Source organism: Cololabis saira, chromosome 4, assembly GCF_033807715.1.
Source record: "Cololabis saira isolate AMF1-May2022 chromosome 4, fColSai1.1, whole genome shotgun sequence".
Classification (NCBI taxonomy): Eukaryota; Metazoa; Chordata; class Actinopteri; order Beloniformes; family Belonidae; genus Cololabis; species Cololabis saira.
Window position 1 is genome coordinate 46861061 of NC_084590.1, and position 22186 is coordinate 46883246.

At 45.1% G+C, this 22186-nt stretch overlaps 1 protein-coding gene and 1 non-coding gene across 3 annotated transcripts in view; one reads left to right on the forward strand and one right to left on the reverse strand.

The window, feature by feature from the left end:
• Positions 1 to 4988: 4988 nt before the first annotated feature.
• On the forward strand, positions 4989 to 5074 carry trnar-ucu (transfer RNA arginine (anticodon UCU)). The gene is given in 2 exon segments: positions 4989 to 5025; positions 5039 to 5074. It is a non-coding gene; the product is annotated as a tRNA-Arg (tRNA).
• Positions 5075 to 5959: 885 nt separating this feature from the next.
• gpr171 (G protein-coupled receptor 171) overlaps positions 5960 to 22186 on the reverse strand; it is a 19583-nt gene continuing 3356 nt past the window's right edge. Inside the window, exons 2-6 of one of the 2 annotated variants that reach the window (XM_061720471.1) lie at positions 14559 to 14658; positions 14295 to 14480; positions 11694 to 11903; positions 11470 to 11598; positions 5960 to 9383 (exon numbers count right to left, since the gene is read on the reverse strand). In XM_061720471.1, coding sequence (XP_061576455.1) covers positions 8766 to 9383; positions 11470 to 11598; positions 11694 to 11903; positions 14295 to 14462 — 1125 coding nt within the window. In that variant the 5' untranslated portion in view covers positions 14463 to 14480; positions 14559 to 14658 and the 3' untranslated portion in view covers positions 5960 to 8765. Of the gene's footprint in view, positions 9384 to 11469; positions 11599 to 11693; positions 11907 to 14294; positions 14481 to 14558; positions 14659 to 22186 lie in introns of both variants that reach the window. The other variant, XM_061720470.1, reaches the window with a different exon arrangement.

The window sequence follows — 22186 nt, forward strand, 5'->3', positions numbered from 1 at the left end:
TCAGTCAGTCTGACTGTTTAAAGGGTTAAAAGTCCCTCTGCTGGTTGATATCATGGTGTCCACCACCCTGGACCTGGACCAGAGACACCATAGGAGACGGTTTTCTAAGGACACCAGAAGAACCTTCTAGACCAGCATGATGGAGACTAGAAGACCATCTCCAAGCAGCTGGATGTTGCTGACTACACTTGGATGTTTAGGCTCCACAGGACTGAAAACAATGTCCCTGGACAAGGACTCAAGAGGACAAACTGAAAAGACGGATGATACAATCAGAAACCAAAGAGTCCAGAACAACTTCCATAGAGGTTCAAGGGGGACTCCAAGGTCCAGGTCCATCGGTGTCAGATCACACCGTCCATCGCCGTTGCAACCAACTGGACCAGCGAGGAGGAATCTGTTAGAACCAAAGAGGTCAACCATCCCAACATACCTCAGAGGTTCTGGAAAAACGTCCTAAACAATTCTGACGAACCAAAATTCAAACGTAATGTCTGATTGTCATTCGTTGAAGTTGTTCCTTTTTACTTTTGTCAGTTTCAAGTAAACTCAGTGACAGTTGTGGGTTTTTCTTCCTGTAACGGGGTCTTTGACCTTCTAGATCAGGGGTCGGCAACCCGCGGCTCTAGAGCCACATGCGGCTCTTTAGCGCCGCCCTAGTGGCTCCTGGAGCTTTTTCAAAAATGTTTGACCTTTTTTTTCCTTTTTTTCTTCTTCTTTTTTCTTTTTTTTCTTCCTTTTTCCTTTCCTTTTTAATCTCAACATTTTGACTTTTGTCTCGAAATTTTGACCTTTTTCTCGAAATTTTGACTTTTTTCTCAACATTTCAACTTTTTTCCTCAACATTTCGACTTTTTTCTCAAGATTGTACTTCAACATTAATCTCGACATTTTGACTTTTTTCTCGACATTTGGACTTTTTTCTCGACATTTCGACTTTTTTCTCAAAGTGCATAATGAAAAAAAAAATCTTCCCCCAGTTATTACTAATATAGCTACATGCAACGTGTTGCCTTCATTCTAAGACTTATACAAGACTTTTCATTTTTTGCTTCTCCAGACATGTTTGTTTTTTGCATTTTGGTCCAATATGGCTCTTTCAACATTTTGGGTTGCCGACCCCTGTTCTAGATGGAACCAAGAACCAAGAAACAGACCGGTTTCCCTGATCCGAGCCTCGTATGACTGTAGTTTCAGAGTTGGGTTGTCCAGAAACACCTGGATCTGGTTATTTCACCAGAACAGAGGTCTGGTTTTAAAGTTTACAAGGAGGATAATCTCCAACGACCGTAACCGAGGTCCTGAAATTGGCGTCGCCTTTAAATATAAACGCCCCCCCCCCCCCCCCCCCCCCCCCCCACCAGCTGACCTGATCTCACCCTTGAAGAATACAAGATGACGCTAGTAGGCTACGTCTCTCCACATCCTCACATACCAAGCAGCCGGGCCTCAGCACAACTGCTGCCCCCCCGCCGGGGTTCAACTCCCCCGCAGGGCATTTCTGAGATACTGAGTCAGGGAGGAGTTTCTGTCTACAGACGCCGGCGTCGGAGTGAAACATGGACGAAACATCTCCCAGGGTGTTGATTAATGCCTCAAGTACTTCCTGTACATCAGAGTATAGAGGGAATGCGCATGACGTCACAGATGTGACTTCACAGCGGGTTTCGCCCACTGAGCGGCAGAAAGACTGAGTGGCAGAAAGACTGAGTCTCAGTGTAAACTTTCAGTTTGAGCAACTTGAAAATATCTAAAATGGGAAAGAGCTGTTGTGCGATCGACTGTACTCAAAGATTTAGCAAGAAATCGGAGTTATCGTTTTACAGACTGCCGAAAAATAAGCTTAAGAGAGACAAATGGATCGCTGCAATTCACAGAAACAACTGAATTCCAGGCACCGAAACGTGGATTTGCGATTCCCATTTTGTATCAGGTAATGTTGGATTTTTGGGTAGCTAACGTTAAACGGTCAAATCATAAAGTTCGGTGTCCTCACCACTTTAATTTCTACAACAAATCCTGTCTTGAAGTCGGATCAAGCGTCAAGACTTTTGTATGCCTTCAAGATTTGCTTCATGTATTTCCCCGGCATAGAAATTAAGTACAATTTAAATATCAGGAAACTGGATTTGTGGCCAAATATTAATGTCCATGGACCACTGGTTCTTGGGGAAACTGTACCAAATATTAATGTCCATGAACCACTGGTTCTTGGGGAAACTGTACCAAATATTAATGTCCATAGACCACTGGTTCTTGGGGTAACTGTACGGGTCACTGTCAAGTCCAACTGCCTATTGGCTCAGCCCACTCGTCAGAGTCCCCAGAACTCAATCCGTCAGTCCATCTCCTCCCTTTCCCGTCTCAGAACCTTGGTTCTGAGGTCCGGAGGTGCTGATCCTCGTCTCCAGAGTCCAGAGGTGGGACAAAAGAAGAGTCAACAATCATCACAGCACAAACAAAAAGTTTCCATTCCAGGCCGGAGTCGGATCTGGCGGTCTGGTCCAGAATGAGCTCCAGAGACGGTTCTGGAACTGGTTTATCTGTTCTGTCTGTGCGTAGCTGAGTCTTAACCTCGTTAGACGTCCGCGTTCCCCGGCCTCAGGTTTCAGTCCTTGCAGATTTCCTCTTTTCTTCCTGAACGTTGTTCAGTTTCTAGTCGTTATTATCTTCGTTTAACACTGAGACGGAAACATGACTAGTGTTGTTGTTGTCAGCCTGTTTCAATCTAGTCTTTTGGTCCAGCTATCATTTTAGTTTTTATTAATTTTAGTCACGTTCATTCTCCTTTTAGTCGTGTCAAGTTTCAGTCGACTAAAAGTCTGAGCATTTTAGTCTTATTTTAGTCAGAATTTTCCAGGACCATTTTAGTCTAGTTTTAGTCAAAGATTGTATTGAGCGAAATCCGTTTTACAATTCAAACAAGTTTATCTTATTATTATATTATTGTTACCTTATAGACTCAAGAATACATTCATTCCAGATACAGAAGACTCTAATTTGAGTTTACAACATATTTATTTTTCCACATTTCTCCACATCTTTTTCTTTTTCGACGACACATTAGGTTTTCTTTTCCACATCTATGTAGGAAAGTGTATCCAAAGATGGATCTTCTTCTTCTCCAGCCCCAGAGAAGATCCCCGCCTTTTCTCTATGTAACTTTGTTTTTAATGTACGTGAACCTAGAGCTCTGCGTTAACGGCATCAGCCTCTAACTCTGCAGCTGCATCTTCTGGATCTGATTCCCCGCTGCAGCGACTGGGATTGAGGACTAACGTCACCCAGCAGAACTAAACCAGAGAAACTACTGAAAACATGGACATTAAACCAGAGAAACTACTGAAAACATGGACATTAAACCAGAGAAACTACTGAAAACATGGACATTAAACCAGAGAAACTACTGAAAACATGGACATTAAGGATCTTTGTTAGAACATTTTGTCTCGTTTTGGTCAACGAAAAGGAAGACACATTTTAGCAGAGTTTTTATTATCGTTATCGTCACATGACCAGCATTTTCATTGTGTGTCGTGTTTCTCAGGTGATTAAGGTTCGTTGACGACGATATTTAGTCATAATTTCTGTTGAAGAAAACAACTTTAAACATGACCCACATGACCTCTGCTGCGGTTTCATGACCTTTGCTGTGAGGTCGCCTCCACATGTGTGGAGCGGCCGTTCCAGCATAATCCGTCTAAATGGACTAATCACATCATCTCGGTCTGACCAGTTCAGAACAGAACAGAAACTCGGGGCAGATTCAGCCGATAAAAGCTCACTTTACTTTATTTTTGGTCCGACCGCAGTTTGTGTTTGGTTTCACAGTCGAGGTCATCGGATCGGTGCTGGTGATTCTCACAGGGCCCGAGTTCTGACCTTAGCACATTTTAATGCTTTTATGATTCTTAGTTTTAGATGTTAAAACAAATTTTTAGACTTTTATAAAGTGGATCCAAAATTGCAGCCTTGTATTTGACATTGGCGGGGCCCCTGTAGCCACCAGGGGGCTCCCCGAGACACAAGCTCAGCCTCAACGTCCAGTCCTGACATGAAACCACCTGCACCCCTTTTCCACCAGACCGGCTCCGGAGCTGGTTCTGGTTCACAACTCGTTCAACTTGGGAACCAGCTGAGAACCGGTTTGTTTTTCCACAGCTTGGGTGCTAAGGGGAGCCACGTCAGTTACGTTGCTGTGTTTGCGTGAAAGTTGCAGCAACGACCAGGTATCTGCTCTAACAGGACTTGGTCCACGTAGCTCCTCCGTGGACACATCTCTAAAAGACACGTTGTCTCCTCCTCAGACCCATGATGCTTTGCTGCTTCCAGCTGGGGCCAGAACCCGACCCAACATGCACTGGTGATGTCACTGTTCTCCGTTAACCCTTGTGCTGTCTTCGGGTCAAAATGACCTAATTCTCGTATCCTTCTTCCCCTCCTCTTTCCTTCCTTCCTTCCTTCCTTCCTTCCTTCCTTCCTTCCTTCCTTCCTTCCTTCCTTCCTTCCTTCCTTCCTTCCTTCCTTCCTTCCTTCCTTCCTTCCTTCCTTCCTTCCTTCCTTCCTTCCTTCCTTCCTTCTTTTCATTCTTTTCATTCTTCCTTCCTCCTTTCCTCCCATCTTCTCTTCCTCCTTCCTTGAACCGAAGACAGCACAAGGGTTAACGTCAAGGTCGCACGTTCAAAAGATTTTAACTTCCAACACAGGTCTGTGACGACAGCTCTCCGTTTCATCTGGACGCCAGTGCTGTGTAAACGCCCCTAGAAGGGAGAATTTTACATCTCGGACCCGGAGGATTGAGGTCGTTTAACACGTTGCTCTTTGACCTCCGATCAGAACCTTTTAACTCACACCATCAAGGAAAGAGGCAGGATCAGTTTGTTGTTCCGACACGTTGAACGTTATTAATCAGTTCAGAGGTGGCTTCAGTCTGAGGTCCCCAGTCGTCGTCGTAGAGACGGAGACGCTGATCTAAATCCGACACCAGAGGCTCTGTGGCGCAACGGACAGCGCGTTGGACTTCTAGCTGGACGCAGACATTCAAAGGTTGTGGGTTCGAGTCCCACCAGAGTCGCATCTTACTGATTTCAGCAGATCATTAAGTTGCATTTGCAGATCAGTTACGTTGCCAAGACAACTGTCAGGTCTTAAAGTGACAGGGCGATTATTTGAGCCTTTAGTTCAGGGGTGTCCAAAGTCGGTCCTCGAGGGCCGCAGTCCTGCATGTTTTAGTTGTCTCCCTGCATCAACACACCTGATTCTAAATAACGGTAGTCACCACCTTGTCATCAAAGTCCGGATACTTGTGTTGTTGACACAGCTTCTTGTATCACGGTTTGATAAAAAAAGGGACACATCTAAAAACATGCAGGACACCGGCCCTCGAGGACCGACTTTGGGCCCCCCTGCTTTAGTAGGTGGTACAGGTTTGTAGAGGTGAACTTCTATATGTGGCCCTTTTATTCATTAAAATGGGATAGTCCTACCCTGGACGCCATTGGACGGGTATACAACCAATCAGAGTAATGTAGGCGGAGCTACAATCGATGGATACCATCCGAGTTGTCTGAGGTGGACTAGGAACCCTGGGGAGTCCAAGGGTTTATCAGGACTTGTGAGGCATCTTGGTTGTTTTGAGTTGTGGCTCGTGGGCAGCTCCCGTAGGAGTCGACTTTCTTTCTTTATCCTTTATTTCATTCATTAACTCTTTTACTACTGTAATAAGAAAAACTAAAGAAAAGAAAAACTAAACAGTTCAATATAATTACAACAAATCTCTTTCCTTGAATGAAAGGCAACAGAAAGAAGACTACGCTTATTTTATCTGTCCCTTTTTCCTAAGAAATGAAATTTCAATTCATGTAATAAAAAAATAAACAAAACAAATTACACATTACGCAATTAAAAAAAAACACTTTTCAATAAATGTAATTAAAAAAAAAACAGAAAAAAACTACAACAAATAACACAAAATAGCTGTCGTCAATCACAGATAGTCGTATTCTCTTTTGATTCAAAGAAAAAAAATAGGACAATGGTGCTAAAAAGACAGAGAGAAACAAGAAACCCACCTAACTTAACAATTATCAAGATATTTCTTCATCAAACTGGCTTTTATTGTTCTTTTAAATGTAATGTTTGATTTGCATTCTTTGGCTTCTGTATCCAGATTGTTCCATAAACTGATACCTTTTACAGAAACACAACGTTCCATTCATTTTGTCCTGAATTTTATTTTTTTAAAGATCCCTGTTCCTTTTAAGTTATACTTATTTTCTCTCTTTTTTTTAATTTTCTTCTGTATATTAAATGGCAAAATGTTCTTATGAGCTAATTTCCACATAATTTGCAGAATTCTGTGGTCCACTAATTCAAGAAATTTCCACAGTTTGAACTGAAGGAATAATGTTGCATCATTACGTACCTTCTGTACCAGTGGAAGCGTTTGTGAGAAAAGAGTTCTCACCAGGAGAAGCGTTTGGCTGGCCAGACCAATTACTGTAACCATCAGTATCTGGTTGGGGGGGCTCCTGGATGGACCTGGAGGAGGTTTTCAGGTTTGTCCACCGGGGGAAAGTCCTGTGGTTTATCCTCCTGGAAGAGGGTTCCACCTCCACGACCCAAACCTGTGGGCTGAAGCTAATGGATGGATCCAAACTTCCATATTTCTGAGTATTTTCTGACATATTTGGACACGGGCCCGGTTCTACGAGGGTGCATAAGCATGCATTGCACCCTCAGTTTATGTGTTTGCATGCTCAGTTGAAAAGACGAAAAGAAAACTGACGAATGCGCGCGCGTTAAGCCTGATTTATGGTTCCGCGTTAAATCGACGTTGTAGCCTACAGCGTAGGGTACGCGGCGACGCGCCATGATCAGCAATATTAAAATAATAAAAGGCTTGCAATATTTCAGTTGATTTTTAATGAATCCAGAATGTATGACATTTTTGCATTACAGAAAATAAAGGACTTTATCACAATATTCTAATTTCTAAGACAGTCCTGTATATTTCTGGTTATATTTATTTTTGTTGCTATGTTTTATTTTCTGTTGCTAGATTGTCTGATGGGTGAGGTAGCCCAGACTAAATGTAGCATTTTCTTTGTTCTGCAGCAATATTGCTGCAATAAAGAATTTGACATACACTTTAAATATTCTTGTTTAGCTAGTATCATTCCGCTTGAAATTATGGGAAAATGCATAATTTAGTGTTGATTAACGTGCCAGGCATGTGCACCCCCTCTGATCTGAGATGCACCGTAGTCATCATTTTCTAGAACCGGCCCTGTTTGGACATTTGCCACATTACACAACTTTAAAAAGCTATATCTTTAAATAAAAACCTTTATTTGTTATAGTATATTTCTAAGTGTATAATACAAAGTGCTTAAAACAGAAACAGATAAAATCATGTAAGACAATAAACTACCACTAAACAACAAGGCAGCGTTCCAGTTAAGAGTCCAGGCTCTCAGATGGTATCGTGTTTTAAAAATGCGGTTCAAAACAGCTGTCGGTGTTGAGTTCTGAGGTTTTCACTTCAGAAGTCGAGACTGAATGAGTTCATGTTTGCATGGAAGAATACATAAATACGGCGATGGACTGAAACTCTGTAAACTCTACCATCTGCTGGTTCTGTCGCCACACAGCAGGCTGACGTCACAGGGGCAGTCCGGCAGGGTTCCTTCAATGAGTTTTAAAACATGTTTAACAACCTTTAACAGCATAATGGCTGGGCTATTATTATTATTATTATTATTATTATTACTATTATTATTATTATTATTATTATTATTATTATTATTATTATTATTATTATTATTATTATTATTATTATTATTATTATTATTTATTTTATTGTGTTATTATTTTTTGTCTTGGTATATACTATATATAACGACAATACTGGACCAGGTCAACTTATCCCTAAACTAAAAAGTCTGGTTCTGAGTCGGCATCTGTCAGCTGTTTAGACCAGAATCTTATAATCGGTGAAGAAGATCAACAGACGTCAAGAATACTCTGAAGAGGGAGGATGATCATTGTCAACAACTATAATCATGAATATGAGAGTTCATAACAAGCTCCAAACCAACTGTGAGCTTTCAGGAACAGTAAAGACACATCAATGTTAAAACGGCTGTGATTTCTTAATTCCTGAATACCGGTACGCTTTGGTAGACTTGGATCTATTCACACAGACCAGAGTCCTGGACTCTTAACAGTTATTTTGTGAATAAAATTACATTTTTATAAATGTTTTAAGGCAAACGGAAGTCTCTCCCAGCCGGTAGTTTTACGTTTGACCCAAGTGAGCTAAGAACATACCGTAAAATAAGTCCTGAGCGGGTTTGTCCACAGGGTCTCCGGTGGTGCTACTCATCTTTGTGCAAATGGACTCCGAGGGGGATTTACATGGTCTTCAGTTTGGGGCTCAGCTGGGATCCACACAGTTCATCCATCTCCTACCCTAAGCCCATTTAGTCCACCGGTATCCCTGATTGGTTCAATGTTTGACCCACATAGGTTTCGTGGACCTTTGAGGTCCGTAATAATCTTCTGGTTAGATGCTAACTGCATTTCGTTGCCCTCTACTTTTGACATGTGCAATGACAATGAAGTTGAATCTAATCTAATCTAATACTGGAGACATATTCAAGCTCACATCCAGTCTGTACCCAAGTAGCCAGCTTTCAGTCCAGATACGACACACATGGAGATGCTGGCTCCATGTATCTGCACTTGTTGAAGTAGATGTGTGATCAGAAAGCAGCTTCCTGCTGCGTAAAGATCGTCGGCAGCATTATTTCATCAGCAGCATCGTCTACAGCATCAGGATTAGCATCTACAGCATCATAAGCATCTTCTACAGCATCAGCAGCATCTACAGCACCAGCAGCATCTACAGCATTAGCATCTACAGCAGCAGTAGCCCGGCCTCCGAAGCAGGGGAACATCTTCCTGACCGTCGCTCTGAAGGGTTGGTGGAGGTAGAAGAAGAGCAGGGGGTCGAAGCAGACGTGCAGGACGCTCAGCAGCAGCGTCGTCTCCTTCCCCAGGAACAGCTGCCTCTTGGTCTGGCAGTCCGTGATGACCTTGGCCTGTGCCAGCGTGTACGGCGTCCGCACCACGTGGTAGGGTACGAAGCTGAGGATGTAGGCCCCCGCTATGGCCGCCACACTCACCTCCACCTGCCTGGCGTCCGCCCAGAGCCTGGCGTCGCCGCGGCTGTGCAGCAGCCGCTTGAGGGCCAGGCCGCTGGACACCAGCACGGCGGCGGAGGCGTTGACGAACAGCGCGGTGCAGAGGAAGACGGCCAGGGTGTGCCAGTGGAGGCTGATGTCCTTCTTCAGCGAAGAGCAGCTCAGGTAGCGCTGCTCCTGGAATTTACAGGTGATACAAGTACAGGGTCAAGGAACATGTCGACCCCTGGAATTTAATGCCTTCCTTTATTCTATTATCGTGAAATGTGACTGAATCTTCATGTAAGATTTTATGATAGACCACAGCGCAATTATAATCTCTTGTAAAGTATGTAAAGTAAAAAAACATGACTTACAGGTCCTACTATTGTGATGCTGGTCCCTATAGGACCTACTATTGTGATGCCGGTCCCTACATGACCTACTATTGTGATGCTGGTCCCTATAGTATCTACTATTGTGATGCCGGCCCCTATAGCACCTACTATTGTGATGCCGGTCCCTACAGGACCTACTATTGTGATGCCGGTCCCTAAACGACCCACTATTGTGATGCCGGTCCCTACAGGACCTACTATTATGATGCCGTTCCCTATAGGACCTACTATTGTGATGCCGTTCCCTACAGGACCTACTATTGTGATGCTGGTCCCTATAGGACCTACTATTGTGATGCCGGTCCCTATGGGACCTACTATTGTGATGCCGGTCCCTACAGGACCTACTATTGTGATGCTGGTCCCTATAGGATCTACTATTATGATGCCGTTCCCTACAGGACCTACTATTGTGATGCTGGTCCCTATATGATCTACTATTGTGATGCTGGTCCCTATAGGACCTACTATTGTGATGCCAGTCCCTATAGGATCTACTATTATGATGCCGTTCCCTACAGGACCTACTATTGTGATGCTGGTCCCTATAGGACCTACTATTGTGATGCCGGTCCCTATGGGACCTACTATTGTGATGCTGGTCCCTATATGATCTACTATTGTGATGCCGGTCCCTACAGGACCTACTATTGTGATGCTGGTCCCTAAACGACCCACTATTGTGATGCCGGTCCCTACAGGACCTACTATTGTGATGCTGGTCCCTATAGGACCTATTATTGTGATGCCGGTCCCTACAGGACCTACTATTGTGATGCCGGTCCCTACAGGACCTACTATTGTGATGCTGGTCCCTACAGGACCTACTATTGTGATGCTGGTCCCTATAGGACCTACTATTGTGATGCCGGTCCCTATGGGACCTACTATTGTGATGCTGGTCCCTACAGGACCTACTATTGTGATGCTGGTCCCTATAGGACCTACTATTGTGATGCCGGTCCCTATGGGACCTACTATTGTGATGCTGGTCCCTATATGATCTACTATTGTGATGCCGGTCCCTACAGGACCTACTATTGTGATGCTGGTCCCTAAACGACCCACTATTGTGATGTCGGTCCCTACAGGACCTACTATTGTGATGCTGGTCCCTATAGGACCTATTATTGTGATGCCGGTCCCTACAGGACCTACTATTGTGATGCCGGTCCCTATAGGGCCTACTATTGCGATACTGGTCCCTACAGGACCTACTATTGTGATGCCGGTCCCTACAGGACCTACTATTGTGATGCTGGTCCCTACAGGACCTACTATTGTGATGCCGGTCCCTACAGGACCTACTATTGTGATGCCGGTCCCTACAGGACCTACTATTGTGATGCTGGTCCCTACAGGACCTACTATTGTGATGCCGGTCCCTACAGGACCTACTATTGTGATGCTGGTCCCTAAACGACCCACTATTGTGATGCCGGTCCCTACAGGACCTACTATTGTGATGCTGGTCCCTATAGGACCTATTATTGTGATGCCGGTCCCTACAGGACCTACTATTGTGATGCCGGTCCCTACAGGACCTACTATTGTGATGCCGGTCCCTACAGGACCTACTATTGTGATGCCCGTCCCTATAGGGCCTACTATTGCGATACTGGTCCCTACAGGACCTACTATTGTGATGCCGGTCCCTACAGGACCTACTATTGTGATGCCGGTCCCTACAGGACCTACTATTGTGATGCTGGTCCCTATAGGGCCTACTATTGCGATACTGGTCCCTACAGGACCTACTATTGTGATGCCGGTCCCTACAGGACCTACTATTGTGATGCCGGTCCCTACAGGACCTACTATTGTGATGCCGTTCCCTATAGTCCCTATAGTCACGGCGGCGCTGATGGACCGCAGTGATTGGGTACCTGGACCTCCTTGATGGGCAGAGCCATGTTGGGCACCATGATGAGCAGCAGCAGCGTCCAGACGACCACCGACAGCAGCCAGGCGAAGCCGGCCTCCTGCAGGCGCAGGGAGCGCACGGTGTGGCGGTCCTGCAAGAGAGGGGAGTCCACCATGAGACCCCCGACCCAGCCGGCGGTGGGGGGCCGGTACCACCCTGATCCCAGGACCCATGCTGCCGTCTCACCTGCAGGTAGCGGTTGGTGATGAGGAAGGCCAGGAAGGCGACGGAGGCGTACAGGCTGATGTAGATGCTAACCGCACTGGCCTGGCAGTGGAACACCATGAGCCTCCAGGGCGCCACGCCGAGGTCCTTCAGGACCTTGAAGGGCAGCGCCAGCAGCAGCAGGAGGTCGGCCAGCAGCAGGTTGACCAGGTAGACGGTGGCGCTGTGGCGCTGCTGAAACACAACCAGACATGTCAGCACAAGGGCCGTACCGACCTGCTACCGACCTGCTACCGACATGATAAAGACATGCTACCAACCTGCTACCGACATGATAAAGACATGCTACCAACCTGCTATCGACCTGCTACCGATCTGCTACCGACCTGCTATCGATCTGCTACCATCATGCTATCGACCTGTTACCGACCTTATACCGACTTGCTAACAATCTGCTACTGACCTGCTACTGACATGCTACCGACATGATACCGACCTGCTACCGACATGATACCGACATGATACCACCCAGCTACTGACATGCTACCAACATGCTACCTACCTCCTACCGACATGCTACCGACCTTATACCAACCTGCTATCGACATGGTACCGACATGATACCGACCTGCTACCGACCTACTACCGACTTGCTACCGACCTGCTACCGAGCTGTTACTCACCAGCTACCTGCTATCGACCTGCTACCGACCAGCTACCAACATGCTACCTACATGCTACCGTTATGATACCGACATGATACCAACATGCTATCAACCTGCTACCGACCTGCTACCAACATGCTATCAACCTGCTACCAACCTGCTAACAACATGCTATCAACCTGCTACCGACCTGCTACCAACATGCTATCAACCTGCTACCGACCTGCTAACAACATGCTACAGTCCTGCTAGCGACATGCTACCAACCTGGTAAAGACATGCAACCGATCTGCTACCGACTGGCTCCGAAACGGGTCGAATCACAAGAATTAAACTTACAACTACATTTACGACAAAAATGTATTTACGACTAAATATCTCTGTGGGAGGGCAAGTGACAACCAAGTGACAACTTCCACTTTTCCACGGGTGCAGTTCCTGTACCGACCACCAGGGGCAAAAGTCTGTCACTATGGATCCCAGAGTTAACGTGCTCAACTTTAACGTCCGCAGCTACGTTTCACAGACAGGAAGTCTGGTCTGATGGTCGCGCTGGCAGGAAGTCCCCATGCTGATAACTCCAACATTCAGTCACGTGACCTCCGTCTCACCTCAGCGCGAGTTTCTTCCTCTCACTTCATGTTTCTTCGTCTCGGCTCATTGTTCACCTCAAACCACTAAGTTCAATGTCACATATCGCCCCGTCGCCTATCATCTACAGTCACACAAACGTTGTTAACACGTCTCTTAACCCCGTTTAGTTTCAAAAACAGTTACACCGTACATCATAAGCATTCAAGATAGTATGATATGTGTCCTTGGCAGCGCCGTCGTATAGGGGGGAAAGGTGGTGACAATTACAAGGGCCCACAGCCCACAAGGGCCCACACACGGCCCCCCCCAGTAACCTATGAAAAAATGATTATGCATACATAATACACAATATATACTCATACTAATGAATCCAAATTCAAACAGCCACCAGTCACACAATATTCTCTTATTTAAATTACTTTGATAATTCCCTTTGCCCCTTCCCTTCTTAAAAATGGTTTGGTCCACCCAGCTCTGTGCGAGTGAGCAGCGCGCTACACAAACGTGAGAGCACAGCTGGACTAGATGTACAGTAGCTAGATGGTGGAAAGCTATCATGCCCCCCAAAAAGCACAAATCCGGGCAGGCCCGGTTCTATGAGGATGCATAAGCATTGCACCCTCAGTTTATGTGTTTGCATGCTCAGTTGAAAAGACGAAAAGAAAACTGACAAATGCGCGCGCGTTAAGCCTGATCTATGGTTCCGCGTTAAATCGACGGCGTAGGGTACGCGGCGGCGTGCACCGTACGTTCGCGTCCCCGCGAACGTACGAGAGGAGGAGGAAGATTTTTTTTTTTCATTATGCACTTCGAGAAAAAAGTCGAAATCTCAAGAAAAAAGTTGAAATGTCCGGATTAATGTTGAAGTACAATTTCGAGATAAAAGTCGAAATGTCGAGAAAAAGTCGAAATGTCGAGAATGATGTTGAAGTACAATTTTGAGAAAAAAGTCGGACGGTTCTGACTGATTTATCTACTTTTTTTTTTTCTTTTTTTTTTTTTTAAATCTGTAACTCCAAATTTTCCCATGATGCTCTGAATGTGTCTCTTTCAAAGGTGAAATGTTCCAAAAAAAGGTGAAATTTCGACTTTATTCTCAAAATTGTACTTCAACATTAATCTCGACATTTCGACTTTTTTCTCAACATTTCGACTTTTTTCTCAAAGTGCAAAATAAAAAAAAATCTTCTCTCAAATATTTTTTCTCCTGCATGGCCCTAATACTCTTCCATAAAATTAAACCGAAAGCAAAACTAATGATGTAGGACTAATCAAGTACCCCCTTCCGCGTTCATGGGGTTCAGCAACGCCAGAAGGGAAAGACACCAGCAGCGGTGTGTTGGGGGAGCGGTTCTTGACCCACCTGGGATCTGGGCCCCCGGATGAAGGCCCAGGCTGATAGCAGGTTCCCCGGCAGACCCACCAGGAGGACCAGGATGTAGAGGACGGTGAAGGGGCCCATCTGGTCGCTGAGGATGCAGCGTTGCTCCTCGGCGGCGGCTCCTGCGCTGCTGTTGGGGAACTCAGCCATGGTGAAGCGGCGGTGGAGCTGCAACACAAGAGCCATTTAAAAGCTGTGAAACCACAGAGTCGAGGAGGCTGCAGCTGCTGCAGATGTGATCCTCACCGCGTCTCAGGAAGAGCCGGGATTCTGGTCCGGATGCTCTTCACATCCAGCGCCGTCAGCAACCTCAGAAACTCCTCTGTCAGTCGTTGTTCAGATGAAACTTCAGACGGACAACAATAACTGCATTATTACCTATTTATCTGTTAACCAATTAGAAAAGAGAAACACACACACACACACACACACACACACACACACACACACACACACACACACACACACACACACACACACACACACACACACACACACACACACAGCTACACAGACATATATTATATTCATCCCCGAAGGGAAATTCAACTGTCCAGCAGCTAATCAAAACATAAAAATAAACCACACTTTCACTCAGACAATAAAAGCACATTAATATTAAAATAAACATGAAATATAAGGTTTAAAAATATCATGTAAAGTGAAAACTAAAATATAGTCCAGTTGTGGCAGAGGTGAGTGTGTGAGACTGAGTTCAGGAGGCATTAAACAGTCTTATGGCTGTGGGGATGAAGGATCTCCTGAATCGCTCCGTTCTGCAGCGCAGTGAGCGGAGCCGACCGCTGCAGCTGCTCCTGCTCCTCTGTGGCTCCAGGATGCTGTGGAGAGGGTGTCTGCTATTGTCCATTATAGCTCTCAGTTTGTTCAGTGTGCCCCTCTCCACCACAGATCTTACAGGGTCCACACTCCTGCCCAACACTGAGCCCGCTTTTTTGACCAGTTTGTCCAGTATCCTGGGCCCTCATTTATCAACAGTGCGTAGAAAAGGTCCTAAATTCTGTCGTAGGAGTGAAATTTAGAATGTGTGTAAGTACAAAAAAATCCGGATTTATCAAACGTGCGGACGCTGGTCGTACGCACATCAGTGATGATAAATCCCACCTGTTCTAAATTGCCGTGCTCGTGCACGGTTACCGTCATTTGCATACAGAAACGCATCCAATTGACCATATATGGAGCAACAACAGCTCCCGCTTGGAAGTTTTCAAACTTTATTGAACAAAATTCTGTAGAGTTTACAACAAAAGGCAAATGAAACAAAATAATCAATTATCTACAAATATTCAACATTTGGGGGGGTTGAGAGCAAAAAAAAAAAAAAAAGATACATTTACTGACAAGCTATGGGAAGTGTATTAATAAAAATGAAGAAACAAAGACATCGTTTCAGATAAGCTTTTGGCAATATCGTTTTTTTCACAGTGTTTCTCAATCCTGCTCCTCGTGGGCCCCTGTCCTGCATCATGTTTTAGATGTTTCCCTGAACCAACACACCTGATTCTAATTAAAGGTCCTAATTAGCTTGTCACCAAGGCCTGCACAGCTCTGTGGATGACACAGGTACTTTTATCACGGTGTGCTGAAGCAGGGTAGCATCTAAAACATGCAGGACAGGGGCCCATGAGGAGCAGGATTGAGAAACACTGGTTTAAGAGATGCTAAGTACAGTTTACATTCATTTTTCAGTTGTACAATGGAGGGTTTGCTGTTATTCCATTTGCATTTATGTATGTGATATTTGGCTTGTAAAATAATTATGTTGACCATGTTTGATATATTTCTTGGAAGATTATCCATATAAATTAAGATTTGGTTGGAGTCAAAAGCTCCTGCTTGGAGGTGCAAACACCAATAAAGCTGTTCTGCAGAATAAATGAGTGTTGCATTCCTCCAGGTCACTGGGCAACGACGGGCAACAGAGACATAGTTGCATCGCAGATTATTTGTGCATTGATTGAATGAAATCCATTCATGTCCACGTAACTAAATTCATTGTGTGATGGTGCTTTTATTGCGATTTGGGTGCAATATAGCTCCAATTATGTTTGGGAATCCGGCGATGGCGTGAAATCCTCGTTTAATTTGGGCTTGTTGGTGATGTGTGTATGGAAACTGGGTGTAAATTAGGGCCAGAGAAATTATTGCATACAATACTGCCGGCATGATTCTGCTGCGAAATGCCGCATGTCTCCAATCTGAAATGTTCCGGTGGACAAACATCCCAGGGTGGACAGGAGCTGGATGTGACTGGGATGGAGTTGTAAATCACAGCATAGATCCATCAGAATGTTTTTGGGGAAGCGGTACCTGCTGAGCAGCCGCTCCGTGCGCTCACTGAACAGATCAGCGCGCTCTTTGAAAACGCGCTCTCTGCGGAGCGTGTTTTTGCGGAGCGCACGGTCTCTAAATCCTCCAACAGTGCAAGATAAGCCATGGTACTTGTATTTTCTTTTCAGGTCGTCCTGCCAAAGCTGTCTTTTATAGCTTGTCACACCAATTATTCAAAATGTCTGAATTACTTATGGAGAATTTTTATTAATTGGAGGAAACGGGGAACATGTGCACATGTTCCCCGTTCAGTCACAGCGATCTCAAACTTCACATGTAAAGTTTGAGACTCTTTTAATGGGTTCTATTTGTAGTTTCACTGTTCTACCACTAGGTTTTGTGCGTACGCATGGTCGGAGCTGTGCGTATATTTACACGTTTTTCTGCGCACAAATACATGTTGATAAATACCATACTTTGCGTGGAAATGCTCGTACGCACGCTTTACGCACAGATCTGTGCGTACGCACGGTTGATAAATGAGGGCCCAAACTGTGCGTAGGCATGAATCCAAGCACATTTCCTTTGTACATCCCAATCAACGTGGAATTGAGCGCACGTGTAGGAGTACCAGACTCCTCCCTGTCCACGCCCCCATTTAAATATGCAAATGTATTTAAATAGGCCCTCGAGGGCCGGTTTCCCTGTTTAATTGCACCATGATACAAGGAGCTGTGTCATCAACAGAACTATCCAGACTTTGATGACAAGCTGGTGATGATCATTAATTAGAATCAGGTGTGTTAAAGCAGTGAAACGTCTAAAACATGCAGGGCACCGGCCCTTCTGGGATTCAGTTTGACACCTGTGACATATTTTTTTTTTTTTTTTAATATTCTTTATTTCATTCAAGAAAACAAAATAATTCAATACAAATACAAATATTCTTAACTCGTGAATGAAAAGCAAGCAGAAAGAAGAAGAATCTTATCTGATCTGCCCCTTTTTCCAAGAAATAACTTCACAAATAACATAAATTAATCATATAATCTGTACATTAATGGAATGAAAATGCTTCCTGTTAACGTACACATATTCATCCAGTGATGGTGCTTTTATAGCAATGTGTGTGCCGTCGATAGCTCCGATTACATTAGGAAAACCGGCTAAATATTCTTTCTCTCCTTACTGCGCCATTTGTGATATCTTCTAACACTGCCAAAGCTGCCATTGTTGTTAACGGTATTTCTGCACCACTTTGCTTTTATATCCACTTGTGTAATGGCAGACAGTTGAATGTGTTAATTGTTCATCAGTGTGTCTCTGATGTGCACATCACTCTGAGGGCTACTTGTTTTCACATTATTAACAGTTTCCCAGCATCACCACTAAGTGTCGCCAACGGACCAATAGCTGTGGAAACGTGCGTACGCCAGCCATGAAGTTGGCGTCGGGCACCGCACATTTCCACGGTCATTTCACTCTTGATTCATCTGAACGTTTGCGTGGAAAAGGGCGTACGCCATGTTTTTGTGCGTACGCACCCTTTGTACATGAGGCCCCTGGTGTTTTTGATTGCAAGGCTGCCTCCCCAACACACAGCAGCAAAAAAGAGTGCACTGGCCACCACCGTGTGGTAGAACATGGTCATCATCTCCACACACACATCAAAGGACCTCAGTGTCTGCAGGAAGAACAGGCGGCTACACAGACCGCCACACAGACATACACACACACACACACATAGCCACATAGCCACACAGACATTTACATCGGCCCATTCACCTGCATGCTCCCTCTGTAGTTTAGGGGGTTAGTTGGTCGCGGTAGCTTAGCTTAGTTGTGATTGGGTCTCGGGACCTGGGACGGTTGCTGCTCATGTTTCTGCCGGTTCGGTGTCTGTTTCGTGTCTGTATTTTTTTTCTCTGCTTTTTTATAAATATATGTGACATATTAAAATATATATATATATATATCACATGTATTTTATATAAAAATGCACATAACCAGCATGGTATTAACCATTAATATGTGTGCAGACAAAAAAAAAAAAGAAAAGAGAAACATGTTTCCAGAACTTCCCAGATTCTGCTGAGTATCAGTTCCACAGGGACCAGAAAGACTTCTGAGGTTTTCAGCTCCACAGAGGATCTGGGAGATCCTAAGCACTCACTTGCATCATCTGCAGCTGCAGCATCACCTGCATCACCTGCAGCATCTGCAGCATCTGCATCACCTGCATCATCTGCAGAACCTGCAGCATCTGCATCATCTGCAGCACCTGCAGCACCTGCATCATCTGCAGCATCTGCAGCATCTGCATCACCTGCAGCATCTGCAGCATCTGCAGCATCTGCAGCACCTGCAGCATCAGCAGAACCTGCAGCATCTGCAGCACCTGCAGCATCTGCATCATCTGCAGCATCTGCAGCACCTGCAGCATCTGCATCATCTGCAACACCTGCAGCATCTGCAGAACCTGCAGCATCTGCAGCATCTGCATCATCTGTAACACCTGCAGCACCTGCAGCACCTGCATCATCTGCAGCACCTGCAGCACCTACAGCACATGCAGCATCTGCAGCACCTGCATAATCTGCAGCACCTGCAGCATCTGCAGCACCTGCAGCATCTGCATCATCTGCAGCACCTGCATCATCTGCAGCACCTGCAGCATCTGCATCACCTGCATCATCTGCAGCACCTGCAGCATCTGCAGCACCTGCAGCATCTGCAGCACCTGCATCATCTGCAGCATCTGCAGCATCTGCATCATCTGCAGCACCTGCATCATCTGCATCATCTACAGCACCTGCAGCACCTGCAGCACCTGCAGCATCTGCAGCACCTGCATCATCTGCAGCATCTGCAGCATCTGCATCATCTGCAGCACCTGCATCATCTGCATCATCTACAGCACCTGCAGCACCTGCAGCACCTGCAGCATCTACAGCACCTGCAGCACCTGCAGCACCTGCAGCACCTGCAGCATCTACAGCACCTGCAGCATCTACAGCACCTGCAGCATCTACAGCACCTGCAGCATCTGCATCTTGATAAAGGAGGTTGGGCCTCCAGGACTCAGCGTTCAGGCGCCGTTTACTGTTGTGGTCTCAGCTGCAGTTCCTCTGACACACTACCACACTGTTCTTCTGGTAGAACATGAAAAATGAACTTTATAATAGAATAACTAATTATTTATCCGTACTGATGTTTAGGTTTAAATTGGTTATGCATTTACATATGAATATACAAATACAGTACTGTGCAGAAGTCTTAGGCTCCCTTCTCTTAGTCTATCACAGTTTTAATGACACAAACAGACAGTCTAGGACCCAGGCGCCCCCTTACACCCGATAAAACATCTGCATGGGACCGCCTGCTCACAAACAATTAAATCTGGAAGTCACACAAAGCTCTGCCTTCTGTTTTTGTTCCGAATATTGACTCGTCCAAAGGCTTAATAGGAGTTTTTCTACTTTTAATATCATATATATCCCTATATTTTCTTTTTTTCAATTTTAATAGAGAGACTTAAAAAGAACAAAGAAACAGATAAAAGCAAGACTGGGAGGCCTGATGATAACCGTGTAAGAGGAACCGCACAGAGGTGGTTTGAAGCCCAGTTTTGTCTCAGTGTCATATGGGGTTTGGTTGACTCGAAAAAGGGTGCAGAAGCATAGCACCTCCTCGCGCTGCCTCCTCGGTTGATTTCGTGAGATTGAGTTTACCGCAGGCTTCCAGAGTATATGTAAGGGATAACTTTGCGGAAGCAAAACAGTTCATGCCCCCGCGTCGTCCATATATTTATGATAATGTACACCTCGAATGGCATTATGCCGCTTACACCAAGGTCACTTACTAAAAAACATCAATATTAAATCAATTATTCATGCTTTAATGTGTTTTCAGTTGAAATCCTTAGCTTTATAACAAGCCACAGCTGAGCGGCTGAGCGGACTAGTAATTCATCTCTCGTCTGCAGCCGTTGTAAACTGGTAAGTTACAAAGTTTTTTAACAAGCCATAACTCAGTTTCCTTGGTAAAGCTGGGCATACACTGTGCGATATTTTAAATCGTTTGAGACTGCTCCATCTCACACTGCACGACTAGATCGCAGAGTTCAAAAGTTCACAGCCCACGATTTATGTTCTCACACTGTACGACCCGATGCTCGGATGTGACCCGTCTGCTCACACTATACGATCATAATCCTCACGTCGGACCTCTGTGTACTGGAACTCGAGGCCGGTTTTGGGGCAGGGGTGGGCTGTGCCCACCACCCAAATGTGCGTCCTGCCCACCCGATCAAAGGTTACGGGGATCCTTTATTTTTTTATAATTTTATTTTTTTATATACATAAAAAAAATCCCTAAATATCTGTACCGTTTCTGATTGGGTGGGCACTGCGCATCATTTTTAGACACAACAATGAACGCATACCGCAAAAATTGTGTCTCGGCGGAGGAACCCGTCCCGTCGTCCCCGCAAAAAGAAAAAATCTTTGTGTTCAGAACAGCGCACAGAGCGCACAGTAAAGGCTGATTTATGGTCCCGCGTTACACCAACGGAGAGCCTACGGCGTAGGGTACGCGGCGACGTGGAAATGCTGTCTTTTTTTTCTGCTATTAAAACCTGATTTGTAATGTGAATTTGCAACACTTAAACTACAAATAATAGTTTTTGACGTGACATCAGAGATTGGCCATGCTCTCTGCGAAAGGATGAGGCAAATCGTATCGCAGCACTGCTTCAACTGTGCGATGCCTTCACGAGGAGCGACCAGGATTTCAAACACGCTTGATTTTCTTGCGACCTCACGATTTGTGATCGGGAGCTCGTCGTGAGGTGTTAATCTCTCGTCGTTACCCCACGTATACTGCAGGAGGCATGACCAACGATTGGGTCAAAATCCGTCCCGATCCAAAAAATAGTCGCACGACTGGAAAATCGGCTCAAAACGAGCCGATAATCGCACAGTGTATGCCCGGCTTAACACCTGAGGGTCTGACTAATACCTGGAACAATCACTACCGTCCCATAAGGTCCTTATGCAATGGACACAGTGTTGACTTCTCCAGTAAGTAGGGCGGACCTGAGATACGGGAGATATTCTAGTCCGATATTCTAGAATCTAGATATTCTATACCTCCTTGTGCCGTTTCTCTGTTTTCTTTTCATTTTCTTTTCTCTCCTCTTCTGCATCCCAGTCATCAAAATTGTTAAATTCACCAAATACATTAAAATAAATTACAAAATCACTCATGTTGCCACCCTCTGTAGCCGGCTCGTTCTTCTGTGAATCTCCGTTGCCGTGGTTACCACCTGGCAGTTGATCCAGCGCAATGATATTCAAGTTATCAGGCAATTTGACCGAACTTGTTTTTCTAGGTGTAGGTTATAAGTTATAACCTACACCTGCCAGCCAATCAGAATTAAGTATTCACACAGACCTTGGTATAAGCTCATTTAAAGTTGTACACCTCGCCATGTCGCCTTCTTTATAGAGTTTCAGATTAAAAGCATGAGCCGTGTCAAATACGATGGAAAGTCTCTTCGGTCGTGCTTCAAACGTCTTCTCAAA